Genomic DNA, 17,973 nt, shown 5'->3' with positions numbered 1-17,973 from the left:
ATTTCAATAACCCATCATCTTATTCTGCTGTGTGTGGGAACCAAATTCTACTTAGGCAGTAAAATCATAACTTTTGACGAAAAGAAAAATGATACAGATAGTTCTCAACTTACAATAGTGTGTTAAGTGACAGTTCTAAGTTACAATGACACTGAAAAAATTGACCTGTGACTGTTTTTCACACTTACAACCACTGCAGGATCCCCACAATCACATGATCAAAAACCAGATGTTTGGCAACTGATTCATAGTAATGACAGTTGCAATGTCATAAATATTTCCCAGGGTCATGTGATCCCCCTTTGTGAGTTTCTGAAAAGTCAACAGGGAAATAAGGTTCACTTAATAACCATGTTACTAATTTAATAGTTGCAGTGATTCACTTAATAACCATGGCAAGAAAGGTCGTAAAATGGGGCAAAACTCACTTACCAAATGTCTTGCTTAGCAACAGAAATTTTGGGCTCAATCATAATCATAAGTTGAGGACTACCTGTATTGTCTCAGAACGGTTTTACATATATTTATTTACTTGTATATCTATATGTCTACATAAATTCAAAAGCTTCTTACTGTTATTTGACTAAGTCCAGCCAATCTCATGGTTAAGGTTGGTGACATGAAGTACTTAAAAGCAAGATCAAGACTCTCTTTGTCAAAACACAAGGCAGTATCTAACGGCTCTTTAACTGTGCTCCACATTAAATCTGCCATATTACGAGCTGCACTCTGTCTTAATTCCTGGTCTGACAGTTTGCATAAATACCTAAGCAGAAATACAAGGAAGATCAAATTAATATTAACAAGTCAAATTAATTTTTCCAGCCATCATATTTTCTATTGAAAATATATAACTTTACAGAAACCTTAATAGCACAATTGTAAGTCATAAGAAACCAGTCCACTCTTAAATTAAATAAGTTTAAGTGTCATCTCATTTGGGAAAAAACTTGTTTGCAAGCATTTGAATTAAGTTATCAAATGTGAAAATCCATGTGACTTTTGACAAAATTTTGTATATATTTTTTACATTATCTACCATATATACCACTATTCCATTTTTTTCCTCAGAACTCGACTGGTAGAAATAATTTGATTTTATTTAGATTCAAGCAGGATTTAATTTTCTGTTCAATGGGGTGCTTGAATCCAGATTTCTTCTATCCACTGCACAATCGCTTTTAGATATAACAATCAAAAATAAAAGTCTAAATTTCACATTCTGGAATAGCCTCTCCAACCTAGTATCTCATGATTATACTGCTTTTTTTTAATGCAATTGTATTTCAACACATGTGGAGGATGCTGGATTACAATGGGTATGGCTGCTTTCTACAACTACAGCTTGATGCGAAATGATTACAAATTCAACTGATACAACAGTCAATAGGTTCACCTCCTCATTTCAACATTTTATTTGTGTTTGGTTTGAAGGCATCTATCATAATCACCAAATGTTTTTCAGATAGCAAAACTTTCGGGGAGAAAATGTTGTCCAGTATAATTATTGATTTCTTAAACACTAAAGCTAAGCATCCAGAATGCAATGGTGGGAGTAGTTATGGGTATGCCCATATACTATCAATGTTATGCAAGCTGCACTGGCTTCCCAATATGCTTCTGGGTATTTTATGGTGCTGGTTACCTAATAAAGCCCTTTGTGATACAGTACTGAATTACATGTGCCTATCTCCAACTGAATCTGTCAATCTTGTGAATCTGACAAAGTAGTCATGCTCTGGTACCTTCTATATGATAAGTTCAAACAATACTACATGGTGGCCAAATTTCAATAAACAAATAGGTTATCATTTTATATAAATAAATTTCAAGAATCAGAAATAAGTGCAAAAAGTACCTGATGACATAGGTCCTAAAAGGTATAATGTGTTGCATGACAGCAGGGATGTGCAGCCATATTCTGATCTATGCAAAGAGTACAAAAATTGAACAACTTAAACTGAAATGTTTTACAGCAACAAACTTAAGATACATATATTTGCCAACTAGAATGAGGAAGATTTTTTTCTTTCCTATAATATAGTGGTCCCCAACCTTTCCAGCTTGGCAGCCCGTTTGGGGGTGGTGGGGTGGAGATGACAGGGGATGATTTTGTGTGAGTGGTAGATGAGCATGCAGGTGCATGTAGCTCCATTTCTACAAGTGGTGGGAGCAGGAGCCCACTGCTCACACAAATGGAGCTTTGAACATAAACATGAGAGCCCGCCACTCACACACATGGAGCTGCACTTGCATGTACTCATTTGCTGCTTGCATGACCTTTGTCTGAATGGGCTGCAGTCCACTAATGGGCCGCAGTCTGGAGGTTGGAGACCCTACTATGTTTGTGTACCATCCTGTACATTCTTGAAGAACACTCCCCCAAAATCTGTTTGCCACAACTTTCAAAGGCATAAAGAATGAAAGATAACTGGTATGAGAGAGGACTCCTAAATCACATTTCTTCAATGTTGCATCTTTCAGATACACTGGATTACATTTCCCTCATCTGCATAGCCCCCACATCTGGCCAATGCTCAACCTCTACGGAACATGTCCTACAGGAGGTGGGGAAATTTTTTTCTTTAAAATATATTGATACTTTTTCCATTAGTGCCAATTATATGAAACCTTGTGCTGGAATCTCATACAAAAAAATGAATGACAAATTGAAATGAAAAAGGAAAATATATAATAACAGAATCAATTAATAAAAAGCAACTCATATTTTGTCTACTCATTCTAATGTATAAAATAATATGAATTAGTTCAAGGAAGAAATAATGGAGGATATTTGCCTGGAATTTTGGTTTTTGTTAAGCAACTATAAAGAGAAGAATATGAGTTGGTAAAAAGATGAAAGATATTTAATGATGAATTCTATACCTCTCAATAGCTTTGTATCATAATCTAATGTTTCAAATACAAGCTAATCACACTACAAGAAAATATAGTTAGAGACATGAGCTTGCAAGAGAGATGTTCCCAACAGAGGAAAAAGTGAAGCATTACTTTTCTACTTTAAGATTCACAAAATCTTAAGTTTCACAAAAACCTATACTGCTCCCAAATATCTAACTTCGCCCTCAATACTTCTGACAGTTGCTCCAAAAGAAACCTATTATTACTGCAGATGGAAATCAGAGGCATAGTCTCTTCCACCTCATCTTCTGATACCCTGTTTTGAGCAAGATTTGAACCAGGGATTTCTTGGTTTGAAGTTCAGTCTTTTAACCACTATAAAATACTGGCTTATAGTGTATGAAAATACAGTATGAAAGGAAGTTTGTAAAATTTAAAACTAGCCATAATCCTGCAGTTTTGTGACTTATAAAGTGATCAGAGCTTCATCTCTAAGTCCTATTTTATTAAATAGATTGTGGTTAAACAAATAATGCTTAAAATAGTGTCCTGTGTCATATTATTAATCCATTGAACTAACAATCACTGTCTTTGCTAAAAAAAGATAACTGATTGCATCCCTTTTTAGCAGAAGATTTTAATTAAACCTTTCTATTGCTTAATCCTGCATATCAGGTTGGAGGTATTTTGAACATTCATCATTGCAAAATTCTTCAACTTGATACTTTCAGACTCTCAAATATAAACTGCTTACTTCAGGGAATGCCACAATATTTCAGTTGGATTAAGGTCAGGATGTAACATATTTTCTGTTTCAGCTATTCTGTTGCACATTAACTTTTGCATTTAGGATTTGAGTTGCATGATCCACAATCATTTAAGCTTGGATAGATACAGTGACAATTACAAAACAGACCAATCCATGTATTTCCATCAGTGTTTTATGGCTAGGATGATGTTTTCTTGTTGGAATGCAGTATTCTGTTGTCTCAACAACAACTGGACAACCAATCTGGTGTACAAGTTAAGGTGCTGGTCTAGAAACCAAAACTCTGTGAATTCTAGTCCCAACTTAGGCAGGGAAGCTGGCTAGTGACTTTAAGCCAGTCATTCTCTGTCAGCCCAATCTACCTCAGAGTTGATGTGGAGAAAATATTAGGAGGAAAGAATATAATGTATTTTCACCATCTTGAGTTACTTATAAAGTAAGGTGGAATAAAGGTTGTGTGACCTCAAATTGTCAACATGTTTTCATAATGAAAAGTTGACAAATACATGCAGAAAAGTGAAGGTATAATTTAAATTACTAGTAAAATGTGTCAGAAAGTATGAGGTGGATTATGTGTGTGGAAGCATATTAGTGGTTCAACATCTCATTTTCCAGTGATAATGAAAGAACCAGGATGATTTTAGGAGAAAACAGAAAAAAAGAGCAACAGAAAAGCTGGATTGTCCAGAGAAATTTGTAAAAGCCAGGCCAAAGCAAAAACAAAAGGTCTGTTTACAAAACAAGAAAAAGTTTAAGTTATTTTTATTAAGGGGAGAAGGTCTGGAGCAGTGGTCGCCAACTGATGGGCCGTGGCCCACTGGTGGTCTGTGAGAAAATTTTGGTGGTCCACAGAGAAATGTCCCCCCAAGCACCCCGCCCAAAGCAATCCAGGCTGCATGGGAACACAAGGCTGCGCCACCCACATGACCCGCCCACCCACTGGCCCCACCCTTTGGCCAAGTACAAACCTGCTAAAAGCAGCGTAGCCCCCGCTAGCCAGGACAAGGTAAAGGTGCTGTTGCAGCAAGAGGGAGATGGCAGCACAGGCCAGCTGAAGTGGCAATGGAGATGGCTGGAAGGTGCAGTAGCGCCACGCTACTTTCATTTTCATGGCACTCCCGCACCTTCCAGCTCACCTCTCCTGGCCTGGGCTCTTCCCCGATGCCGCGGGCTGTAGGGATGGCCCAGGACAGGAAAAGTACTGGCTGGTAGTGGTGGGAAGGGGCAGAGTGGGCAAGTTTTCGCTAACCATCTAGTTCAGAGGTCTGGAATGGGGTGTCGTCAGTTTTCTCGTCCCTCTCAGCACTCTGCTCTGCTGCCACTGCCCCCACCCCCACCCCTCGCTGCCCAGTGTATTCTCTTATTGAAGTGTTCAGTATTGGAGATTAATTTGGTTCCCTCAAAATTAATTTCATGTCCTGTGGCTTTAAGGTGTTGGAAAAGGGAGGAAGTATTTTCTTCTTTTCTTTTCTCCAATAATGAGCACTTCAACAAGAGAATAATCAGGGAAGCCATCAAAATAGAGGAACACTCCCATAACATAAACAGGACGCCTACCAGACATCTGGAAACTAGCCCTTATCAACAAACAAGTCCCAGCCACGAAAACCATCACGGACCCCAAACAACACACGACGCCACCATCAATCTCCCTCAACAGACTCAAACACAAACCCATCCCATAGACGAAAGGCAACCACTGTCCACAAACCAGACCACGGCTGCATCACCAGCTGCCACACACCCCGACCCCCAAACTATGCAACCTGACACACACCATGAACATATAGCCAGACCTCAAACTCGGAGCCAAACCAAAACCCGGAACGTTACATCACAGCCATGTGCTCAGGATATCACATCACAGAACTCAGGAGGTTATACCACAAAACCTCAGGATGTTGCACCACAGCCAATGACCCAGGAGATTACAGCACAAGACCCAGGATGTCACAACAATAGAACTCAGAAGGTCACTACAGTATGAGTTTGGTGGTCCCTGAGGTCCAAAAGGTTGGTGAACCCTGCTCTAAGTGAATCTGTGATTCTGTGAGCAACTCAATCTGCCTGCCTGCTTTGCATGATTTTGGGTCAAAGTTGCTTTTTTATATGTAAAAAAATTCAATATTTACATAAATATTTATATTTACATAAAAGCCATACCCAGCCAGTCACATGACCACCAAGCCACACCCACAAATTACCCCACAGAACCAGTTAAGAAATTTGAACCCCACCCCTGCTTGTGTGTGTGAGAAGGAGGGGGTGAGAGGGAAAGGGAGAGAGAGGCCACCATCAGTCAAAATTCCTATTAGTGGTCCCCGGGATTTAAATTTATGAGTTTGGTGGTCCCTGAGGTCCAAAAGGTTGGCGACCCTTGACCTAGGTGATATACATTTCTTTTGTGGTACCTACTATATTGAACATCCTCCCTGTGAAATATGGCAGTCCAGCTTTCTGGACTTTCCCACAAGGCTGAGTAGTGTGTAATTTGAGTAGTCTGTCTACTCAGTAGTCTTACATATAGTACAATTGTATTATAAGAGCCTATTATATTAACATTATTTTTAACTTACTTTGTGTTTTGAAGTTTTATTATATTTATGTCAATTGTTAGCAGACGGATAGCCATACAGATTCAATGAATGAATGATTTTTTTTCAATTATGTATTAAAGGACTGCTGTCTACAACCTCCAAATTTACTCTTTGTTTTTAGAAATTACAAGTGAATATTTAACATTAATGTTTTAATAATAAACTTTGCATTGAATGTATTTGGTATATATCATTTGAGACTCTTTTGTTTGCTCCATAATGCTGTCTCTTATCTTTCATGGTTACTGCCCTAAAGACAGAACTTTTGAGAGTTGATACGAAGTTGAAGATGCACTCTTTTGCAAGCCACTAAAGTAATGTGGCTCTATAAAATGGTACATAAAATAGATAAAAATGAAATGAGTTCAAACCTGCCATATATAATATGTATCAGACAGGACTGATATTCTTTTTCATTTGAAATTCAGATTCAGCACTATTATAATGTTGGGTGGAAGGAAGGTTCTCAAATTAACATTTAATTTATCTCACAGTCTTCACAAGTCTTAGAGCAGGTTTAATTTGTTAAGAAGTACAGGATCCCGGTTTTATTCAGAAACTTCTAGAATGATATTTAACTTACTTTGTGTTTTGAAGTTTTATTATATTTATGTCACATGGTGTGTTAAAAACTTCCAGAATTATATTTAAAGGGCCACAGTCATTCTATAAGTGTCAGTGACCATGAAAGATAAGAGACGTTATTGAACAAACAGACTCTCAAATGATATATGCCAAATACACTAAATGCAAGGTTTATCTTTAAAGGGGTCTTATTTATTAAAAAGGAGAATTCTATCAGCCCATACATACGGTCCACATTGCTTTATCAACAGCACACACAAAAGATGCATTCTGTATGAAAACTGTATTTCACTAGGTCTCTTCACTATGAAGACAAACTCAAAGGCAGCAATTGTTGGCAATGCAAAACTCATGTAAGGGAAGAGTCAGAAGCAACCACTAAGAAAAGAGTTACTACAAAGACATGGAGGTCAAACTATTCCAAAGCACCAAAAGGCAAGACAAGAAACAATGGATGAAACCAACCAAGGAAGAATTGGTTAGTCGCCATGGGTGAAAAGGCGGCAATATAAATTCAATAAATAAATAAATAATAAAAGAAGCAACCCAGAACTAAGGAGAAATTTCCTAAGGATGAGAGCAATCAAACCAATGGAATAGCTTGCCTTCAGAAGTTGTGCGCCATTACTCAAGACCATTTATCTCAAATGGTATACTGTCTCCTCCTCAAGCAGGGGGTTGGAACTAGCAGACCATCAAGGTCCCTTCCAACTCTATTATTCTATGTTCTAAATTCATTTGGAGTTATCCTTCTCGTAAGTTGAGCTTGTCTGCTACTTTACTCTTCCAATTTAGCATAAACAGGGTAAAGAGTACGAACAAATATTTTTGTTAAGTCACTAGAATAACAATTTCTGGAAAATATGTGGATTTTAAAATTTTTGTTTGATTTACTTTGAACTCTAAAAAAGAAGCAAATGGTAATTAGAAGTTTAGCAATAATAAAGCAATATCTACTACCAAGGTTAGTTAACAAAACTGATGTTATCACATCCACATATGAGATTTGGACAACTGTTACCTTATTACTCCCTCCCTTAAATGGGATCTGTCCTGATCGGAACTCAAAAATAATTTTGAAAATTACGGAAAATACAACAGAGATCCTGCAAATTTCTGAATGTTTTTCTCCATCTGGAATTTTAATAGCAAAGTGATCCCCAATTTTTAAAAGGAGCATTTTTGTCATTTAATAGTAGTATTACAATGAGAATGACAAATGTAAACAACACAACAAATTTAAACAGAGAACACAGTTTCTAGATTTGATTCAAATTAGTTAAGTCAAGTCTTGGTGGAGACTTTTTATTTCATGTAGCATTATTAAAATTAGAAAATTGTAGACATATACTTACATTAGAAACCACAGTGATAAATGCATGTGCTATGAGAAATGGCAAAGTATCGGGAGTTCCATATTCAAAACAGTCCTTCATGAGGGATAGGCCATTTTTTCCACAAAATAAGCAAACATAGCGAAGCAAGTGCAATGGTACTTCTACATCCTATAAAAATAAAAGCAGTTTTTTTTAATCCATATATCTCTTTCTCATTCAAAATATGCATACCCCTACATGCTATTCTGAAATCTTATCTTCATGAGCACCAAAGCAGTATTTCAGGATTTGTACAATTTCCATTTGATTTCTATGCACAATTCAATGTATTGATTTTTAACTAAGTGTTAAAATTAAATCTAATGTTGTGAAATAGTATATATGAAACTTTCACATTTCATATCCCTCTGCATGTATTTAGGTTTATACATCAATGGTGAACTCTTTGAAGTTTCTGAAAAAGCTGAGCATACTTATTTTATGTATTTTTAAAATTTCTCTTTGTAGATTTGGCCCTTCAGCTCTATATAATCATATAACTTTGCATATTATGACCTATGAAGCTGAGATAGTTGCAATTATTCTGTCTATACACAATAAATGAGTGAAACTATATTTGTTCATTTATCCAACAATAAAAATGTAGCATAAGTTATTTCAAATTGGGTACAGATAGTTTATAGTTTTTTAACTTGTTTAATTGGATTGTTTTTATCTGTTATGAGCCCAGCAGAGTAGCTTAGGTAAGCTACGTAGCATTACAAATTAAAAAAAAAAGTGGTGCAAGATTCTAACAATCCAACAGATATCAGGCAGATTCAAACCCAAAATATAAGGCAGTATACAAATTTTTACAGTACTCATTAAGGTATTCTGTTAACAGCACAGAATATGGTTTACAAAGCACAATAATTAAGTTCATGTATTATCAAAACTACATTGTGTCTCATAACAATAAACTCAATCTATACTGGGTATATTAATCATGTACAAGGGATTATAGTTCAGTGACTATTGTTAGTGACAATAGACAATAGCTCATGCTTTTTGAGCAACCTAATATTTATCTTCAGACACTGCTGGTAAAGATATCTGGCCAAAGGAGCTGCTGTCATCATGGTGTCCTCAGATGAAGTGGTATCGGTAAAATGAGGACCCAGATTGTTATGGGGCAATATGCTGACTCTGTAAACATCTTACAGAGCAGGCCTGTCAAACTGGCCACGCCCACGCCAGCTCCGCAAAGGCAACAAACATGGCGCTATGTCATGATCTGGCCGCAATCCAATTGAGTTTGACACCCCTGGCTTAGAGGGTGCGGTAAAGAACTATGAAGCATTATATAAGTGCTATTGCTATGATTATGTTCCCAGTCATCTAGAAGGTTATAGACTAGGGCACCAGCTACAACCTTTCTTGCAATTGGATTTGGCAATTTTTAACCCTCTTTGATTATACCCCATCTTGAGCACTGCTTTGTGAGTGTTCAATAGGGGCAGCTATAAGGAAGATATCACTATAATATGCTATAAAATGCCTAAACTGAAATATCTACACCAAATGAACCAGTAATTAATTAGCAATTCATGGTGTTGGCATTAATCTCTAAATTCTTAAATGGCTTAGAACCTGAACATATAACATACTATTTTTCCTATTCTAAGCTTATCTGATCACTAAGAGCTATACCAGAATCTATTTTAAAGATACCTCTTTAAAGGTGGAATACAAAGAATAAATAAATAGTTAGAGACCTCCCACTTTTTTAAAAAAGCATACAGGAGAAAGCCGTTCCCTGTACTGCACAAGATACTTTTAACACTATGTGCATTTATATACACTAACTATATTATATATTTTATACGCAGCCAAAAACAACTCTTCTTCACCAATGGGGTCCAGGCAAGACAACTAGTTGAAAATGATAATCTGTATGGATTAATATATTTTTCCCCAGTCTTTTATTACTAATTTAATATTATTTTCAGATTTTTACTTTTTATTTCTGTTTTCTAAATATTAGCCTTCTTCAAGTATTTGCTACAGTAGAATGGCAGAGGATATTTGAAATAAATAGGCTGTAGAAAGTAATATTGATTCAGTATAATGCAGCTTAAGAATATTACTTATTTAATAAATGTTTATTTGAACTGAATTCAGGACAATATATAAGCAACTAGAATGCTTTCATGAACAAAAGTAGTAGGCTATAATTTTTGATGCTGTGCATTTTTAAATAAAAATTGAAAACTTACATTCATGTCACAGAATGCCCCTAATATATTGCTTTCTTGTGCAGAAATATCCTGTTTAAAAAAGCATAAATTATTTAATTATGAATGTTTCAAATAGGTAAAAATCTAAGGCACATATGCAGAAAATAATAATCATCAAGAAATAAAATCCAAAATACAACTATTCCCTTACTCTGTTCTCTCTTTGTATCTCATCTAGATGCAGTAAAAAAATACTATTTTAATTTGTACATAGTGTCCAAACTAGTAAGTTATTCAGTTTAGTAGTTACCAGCATAAAGAAACAATTCCCTTTCCATGCTGAAACTAGGATTTAAACCTATTTTAGGGATAGTATAACATTATCTTCAAGAACAACTGTAAAAAAAAGTCACATTATTTCACAGCACTGGTTCTCTTGCACCATATTTTGAAGTCCAGTTCTAATGATGGAAAGGAAGCCATCCTCATAGCTTTAAAATTATAAATTACTGTATTGAATAATTAAAATTGATATAACAATTACATTTACAACTGCTTTAAAAGTAATGCATAATTATAATGCCATGAGTCAATATTAGCTACCCTCAAGTTCATCACTGTTTTCTCTTTTTTAATTTTAAAGCTAGTTAGGATCACAGGCCAAACCAAAACTATGGTTTAATGTTGGTCTATTACTACAAACCCTAGGTGGCATAAATTCAGAACTGTGTTCCTGTCATGCAGCTACCTATGATTAACACAGATTTCAGATATATATTAGATGTATAATTCAAGAAAATATTATACAGGTACTTCCTGACTTACAATAGTTCATTTAGTGACCATTCAAAGTTATAACAGCCCTGAAAAAAAGTGTCTTATGACCATTTTTCACACCTACAACCATTGTGGCATCCCCATGATCACGTGATTAAAATTCAGACCCTTGACAACCAACTCGTATTTATGACAGTTGCAGTATCCTGGGATCATGTAATCCACCTCTTGTGACCTTCTAACAAGCAAAGTCAATGCAGAAGTCAGATTCACATAACTCTGTTACTAACATAATTGCAGCGATTCACTTAACTGTGGCAAGAAAAGTCTTAAAACGGGGCAAAATTCACTTAACAAATGTCTTATTTAAGCAACAGAAATTTTGGTTTCAATTACGGTCATAAGTCAAGGACTACTTATACTCTGAAAAGTTTAGCTTTTGTTGCAGTCACATTTATATGGTACACTACTTCTTCCCCAAACTTAGTAGGTATAGAACAAGGGTAAAAACATTTGTTTTAAATGGACACATATTAAATATTTCCTTATGACATCTCCAACAAAATGCTCTAGAATTACATATCTTTTGGGTGGAACTTGTCACCTGGACAACATAAAGACTATCTGTGCTCTTAAAGCTGAAGGACTGGTATTGCAACTTTAGAAAGATAAATGTATGGCCCCATTTACTCAATGGATCAAAGATTACACTTGCTATCTATTAGCAGACTGCCTATAAACAGAGATAGTATCATCAAATAGAAGAAAATATGGGACTCGTTTATATACAGTACAGTAGGTTAAAAAAAGCATGTTTGTATTGTTGTTATTCAGTCACTAAATTGTGTTTGACTTCGCAAATCTCATAGACCAAAGCACGTCAGGCAGTGATAGGCATGGGACTTTTTGATCGGAGACAGAGGATGGACTGTCCCGGAGGAGACATCAGTGGTTTTTGGTGTTGGTGTTCTATTCTTCCTCTCTGTATACAAGCCCAGGTCTTAATAACCAGACCAGAGGCAAGGGCCTTTAGCTACTGTTACTTAATGCTAGGTTGGTTAACAAAGCTGCTCTTATTTGCAATCTTATCAGTGAGAAACAGGGCAATCTCCCATGTATTATTGAGACTTGGCTAAGCTCAGGTAGACAGTCCCCTCTCTGAAACCTGTCTGAATGACTTTAGGGTATACCAGCCAGGACCTCAAAGCAAAGGAGGGGGATTAGCAATTGTTACCCAAAATTTCAACTTGCTCCAAGTTGCCAGTTATGAAATCCTGTTTCTGAAGACGAGCATGGGTCAATTGAGATTACTGCTACTGCTGTGTAGAACTTGTCTGCCTTAATTGCTGGAGGTCATCATGGACTTGACTATGGACTTCCCCAGACTACTGATCCTTTTTTTTTTTTGGGGGGGTAATTTGCCATTCCTGGAGCTGGCCTTAGAAGCAGTCCAGAAGCTCCTGGCCATTATCACAATCATGGGCTTAATCTAGGTTATTCATGGCTCACTGAAAAGTAATCATACATCTGACAGTTTTCTTCTCAGAACAGTGGCAATGTGATCTGAATGTTGGGGTCACATCATGCTTTTATGCTTCTCCATTCTGCAGGAATAAGACATATTCAATAAGCCTGTCCCCGGTTGGACCCACTGGGATTCCAAAGGGAACTGAGGGCTTTACCTGAAACTTTACTGCATGGTCCTGCTGAGAACTTGGCCACTACCTGGAACAGGATAGTGCCCATGCCATCTCTATTGGCCCATCACTCCCAGCACTCTGGTTTATTTAGGGAAGAGTTGAGAGTGCTAAAAAGGGTCAACAGTGGGGAAAAAAAGGAGGGATGAATCCAATTAATCATGAAGGTTTCTATTAATGCTTACCTCATGGTAGTTAAGAATAGAAAAAAATCAGCATTTCTCCACTCTTATTTTATCTACAGAGAATTGCCTGATGGCCTTTTTTAAAAGTTGTCTGGACTCTCCTAGGTAAGAAGGGGAGAGTCAAGAGGTTTGCCTTTAGGGACACACTGAGGAATTTTCAGTTAACAGATAAAATTGCTCACTCATTCTCAGTTGGAAGCCAGTGGGAGTGCAGGTCTTTTAGAGATAATTATATGGGAATAATTTGCTTCTGTTGGCCCCAAGGAAACAGAGAACTCTTGGGACTGTAATCATGGCCACGATGAATCAGTTCCATGCCCCTCCTCGTTGGTCAAGGAGGTGACATGTAGATGGTTCAAATAATGGTTAATTTATTGACAGAAGTGGTACTTTTGGCACTACTTAAAGAGCTAGCATGCCAATTCTCAAGAAGCTATTGCTGGACCCTATTGTTCTGGATAATTTTTGTCCAGTGTCTCAGGGAAAGAGACTGCCCTTTCTAGGGAAAATTGATGAGAAGGTGGTTGTCCTATTGTACTACAGCTTCAGAGAATTCTGAATGAGACAGATTATCTGGATCCCTTCCACTTAAATTCAGGTTGAATATGGGACAGAAATGGCATTGGTCACTCTTTTGGATTACCTCTGGCAGAAGCAGGTTAGAATGCATCCATTCTGACTCTTCTTGACCTCTCAATGATACCATCAGTCCTGATATCCTTTTAGGTTGGCTTTGGGAGCTGGGGATGGGGGGGCATGATTTTCTGCTGGTTCACCTTCTTCCTCTAAGGCATATTGGCAGGGAGCAAGAAATCCTTTCCACAGTCCTTTCTTTGTGGAGTGCAGCAGGCCTCAGTACTTTCTCCACCTCTAATATCTAGATGAATGCACTGAGTAACTATGGAATGAGATATCGTAAATATGTATATGATACCTAGTTGTACACTTTCATTAAGTGATGCTGTGGATGCCGTTTTGTGGTAGTTGGAAGCTATGGGATCTGGATAGAGAACAGCAGGCTTCAATTGAATCTCAATAAGACAAGAGTAATTATAGGCAGGGCTTTCTTATTTATCTGAAGGCTTGGCATCTTTGGTTTTGGATAGGGTTACACTGCCCCAAATAGATCTGGTGCATAATCTTGGGGTCCTTCGGGACTCATGACCCTTGTTCCTGCCTTTGCTCAGTTTCATGTAGTGTGCCAACTGCACTTGTCCTGGATCACTTGTCCTCTTTAATGCTGTTTGTCATTTTTCCTGGTTTTTATTTGTAAATCACCCAGTAACTTATGTGAGATGGGTGATGTAGAAGTTTGATAAATAAAAGCAAATATTATGTGTACCACCCCTTTAATTAGTTGAAACAGTGATTTTTTTCAATACCTAACTCTGTTTCCAAGTGTTCAAATATCTGTCTCCACTTGTTATTTGAATCCCAAGCTGTGCAAATCTACATCCAACCCTCTGGTAGAATGAACATTGGCTTACCTGAATGTTCGTTTTCTCCTGTGGCGTGGAGTGTCCAGAGAGATTAGGTATGGTCAGGTCATCTGCCTGCTGCACTGAGTCTGCATTGCATTTGAAGCTCTGCCCTGTGCTGTGGCCATGCCCCAGCTTTCAACAAAGCATTTGGCAGACTGGACATGATTCTATAGTTGCATGATAAAAAGGACATACATTATTGCTCCCCCACCCCCAGACCAGACGATCAAGGGTGGCACTGGACTCTACACCACAGAAGAAAAGGAACATTCAGGTAAGCTAATGTTCATTTTTCTTTCTGTGGCTCCAAGAGTCCAGAGAGATTGGGACATACCAAAGCTGGACTGTTCCTGGGAAGGCTTGAGTCTGGTCCGACTCACATTGGCGCTCATGGACGCTCTGTAGAACCCTCCTGCCAAAGACTGCATCAGCTGACGCAAAGGCATCCAATCGATAATGTCAAATAAATAGTGATGGTGAAGACCATGTAGCAGCTTGACATATTTCTTCAATGGGTGCTTGAGTGGCCCATGCTGCAGTTGTTGCCATACTTCTGGTAGAATGGGCCGTCAACCCTCGAGGCAAAGGAAGAGACCTATTCTGATAGGCCTTAGATATGCAAGCCTAATCCATCTACTCACTGTAGATGGAGTCACCTTTAACCCCAATATGCCTGGCTGGGGCCTCTGTCTTATGGATTGGACGTGTTCTCCGGATATATAATTTCAATGCTCTTCAAACATCCAGGGTATGCCACGCCTGTTCCAAATTATAAGTAGGATTGGGACACAAATTTGTAATATAAGTTCTTGGGCTCCGTGAAACCTAGAATTAATCTTGGGAATGAAGGATGCAAACCGCAAAAGAACCCTATCTGGGTGGAAAATACAGAGATTTTCCCTGACTGAAAGAGCCGTCGTCTCGGAGATTCTTTTAGCCGAAGTGATGGCTACTAGAAATGCTACCTTAAGGGATAGAAGGTGTAAGCTGGATCTGAGAGGCTCAAATGGATCACTCATTAAAGCCTTTAACACTTTAGAGAGATCCCAAGTGAGGAATCTGTGAACAACTGTTGGTCTAAGGTTGGATGCTCCTTTCAAAAGCCACTGGGTTAAGAGACAAGGACCCCTTCCTATGGATATACAATACTGAAGGGCACCTGTCTATGTAGGGTGTTGACCAAGAGCCCTTGGTCGAAGTGGGAGAAATCTTAATTTTGTTGCACTACTGACAGAAGACCTTCCATGTGGCTTCATAAATGCAGTTGGTTGATGGTTTCCTCGCCACTATGTATGTGTATGGCTCGTTCTGATATATTTTGTTTCCGCTCAACCACCATGCAGTCAGTTGGAACCACTGAGGCTCTGGATGAGTTATGTCTCCTTGGTGTAACAGCACCTTGTGGGGAGGAATCCTCCATGGTTGGGTGATTGAGAGATTCACCAGATCTGCAAACCAGAGGCAACTGGGCCAGTAAGGAGCCAGAAGTATGACCTCCTCCTCCTCCAGTATCTTTCTGATCACCGCTGGAAGCAGCGGAAGAGGAGGGAAGGCATACAGGAGACCCTGAGGCCACTTGATCCTGAGGGCACTGGTCCCTTCTTTCCCCTGGGTCACGAATCTGGTGAAAAACCTGGGGAGATGCAAACAAGTTCACAACTGGTACTCCGAACCATTGTGTCACCTCCTAAAATAAAAGAGGGGGAATACTCCACTCTGAGGGGTCAATTCTGGCCCTGCTAAGCCAGTCCACTTGCACATTTTCTACCCCAGAAATATGTTCTGCTCTAATTGATAAGAGATTCCTCTCTGCCCCATGCCCCAGACATTCAGCCTCCAATATTAATGCCCTGGATCTGGTGCCTGCTAATATGAGCCTTAGTGGTGACATTATCCATCCAAATCAGGACATGTGTTCTGTATAGCGTGCCTAAATTTCTTGAGCACCCATCTTACTGCTCTCAACTCCTACCAATTGATGTTTCTTCCTTTCTCCCAAACAGACCGCTGGCTTTGAGCCAACTGAGACTGGAGATGAGCCCCCAGCCGGATAGACTGGCATCAGTGGTGATGACCATGTGAGGAGGCTCTTTGAATAAGTGACCTGCATGCAATGCCTGGTAAGTCCACCAGAACAATGACTGCTTAACTAACCTGGGGACTGTGACTCGAAATTATGAGTGGCTTCTGCCCACCTTTTGGTAGAGCAAGAGAAACTACTGTTGTTTCCTAGAATGCAGTCTAGCCCAAGCCACAATGGAAATGCAAGAGATCATTTTCCCCAGGAGTTGTAAGAGAAGAGCCAAAGGGGACTTATCAGCCCTATGATCTCCCCAACCATCTTATGCAAACTGTCCTAGCAGTCCTGTGAAAGGAAAACCTTGCAAGAAAGAGTGTTAATGTTTGTTCCAAGATGTAATAAATAATAATCTGGTTGGTGTAAAATAACTCTTTCTTGTGGTTAATTGAGAAGCCATGGTCTTGCAAAAGGGAGACTGTCACCTGGAGGTCCTTTAAGGCCCACTCATGTGAGGATGATTGAATTAAACTATCATCCAGGTAATACTATACCCTTACCGGAAAGGTTCTTAAGTGGGCTGCCAAAGCAGCCAGAATCTTAGTAAATACTCTGGGTGCAGAAGAGAGACCAAAAGGCATGGCCCTATATTGGAAGTGTCTCCCAGCATAGCTGAAGCGTTAATACCCTCTGTGTTCCTGGCAAATCCTGATGTGCAGGTAAACCTCTGTCAAATCAATTGAAGTGAGGAAGTCACCCTCCCTGATGCTCTCTAGAATAGATTGCAGCGAATGCATCTGGAAACACTTGTAACACAAAAAATTATTGAGCCTTTTGAGGTCAAGGATACTCTCCACCCCCCAGAAGCTTTAGGCATAACGAACAGTCCAGAATAGAATCCCTTACCCTGCTGGCTCAATGGAACTGCCTGGATGGCTTGGATATCCAGAAGGTGTTGAATAACTTGTTCCATGAGCTTTCTGTGGGATGCCTCCCTGGATAAAGGGAAAAGCACACAGAAACTGGGGGGTTGTGATCTGAATTCTAAGAAAAGGCCATGTCTGATGGTAGTTAAGACCCAAGCGTCGGATGTAGTAGCCTCCCATTGGGCTACAAAACTGGATAACCTGCTACAATTAACGGGAACGATGGAAAAGCGACTTCCTCCCCCATAAAAGGGCCGCTTGCCTGAAAATTGAGGCCTATCTCTGGCCGCTCTTTCTTGTGGGAATTCCTGGCTATTAAAGGCCTGTCTCTGTGGCCCTTGAGCCCTGGTACTGCCCTCAGCTCTGAATGTCGACCTGCGGGAGGTATGGAACTGCCCTGAAACTTGATCGTCAAGATCAACTTTTTGTCTCTGGTCTCAAGAAGATGGGGTTCCAAGACCTCCCCAAACAATTTATCCCCTTTGATAGGGGCAGATGCCACCTTCCATTTTTGTTGGCCATCA

General features: G+C 38.9%; 1 protein-coding gene across 2 annotated transcripts in view; it reads right to left on the bottom strand.

The window, feature by feature from the left end:
- USP34 (ubiquitin specific peptidase 34) overlaps positions 1 to 17,973 on the bottom strand; it is a 138,972-nt gene that overhangs the window by 101,645 nt on the left and 19,354 nt on the right. For both annotated transcript variants that reach the window (XM_087930291.1, XM_087930297.1), the window contains exons 4-7: positions 10,406 to 10,456; positions 8,169 to 8,318; positions 1,859 to 1,926; positions 574 to 766 (exon numbers count right to left, since the gene is read on the bottom strand). In XM_087930291.1, the coding sequence (XP_087786417.1) occupies positions 574 to 766; positions 1,859 to 1,926; positions 8,169 to 8,318; positions 10,406 to 10,456 (462 nt within the window). The remainder of the gene's footprint in view (positions 1 to 573; positions 767 to 1,858; positions 1,927 to 8,168; positions 8,319 to 10,405; positions 10,457 to 17,973) is intronic.

The sequence above is a fragment of the Pseudonaja textilis genome, chromosome 1 (assembly GCF_049901715.1).
Source record: "Pseudonaja textilis isolate UNSWEBS1 chromosome 1, rPseTex1.2, whole genome shotgun sequence".
Taxonomy (NCBI): Eukaryota; Metazoa; Chordata; class Lepidosauria; order Squamata; family Elapidae; genus Pseudonaja; species Pseudonaja textilis.
The sequence above is the reverse complement of the archived record's forward strand: the minus strand, read 5'-3'. Positions and strand labels throughout refer to the sequence as shown.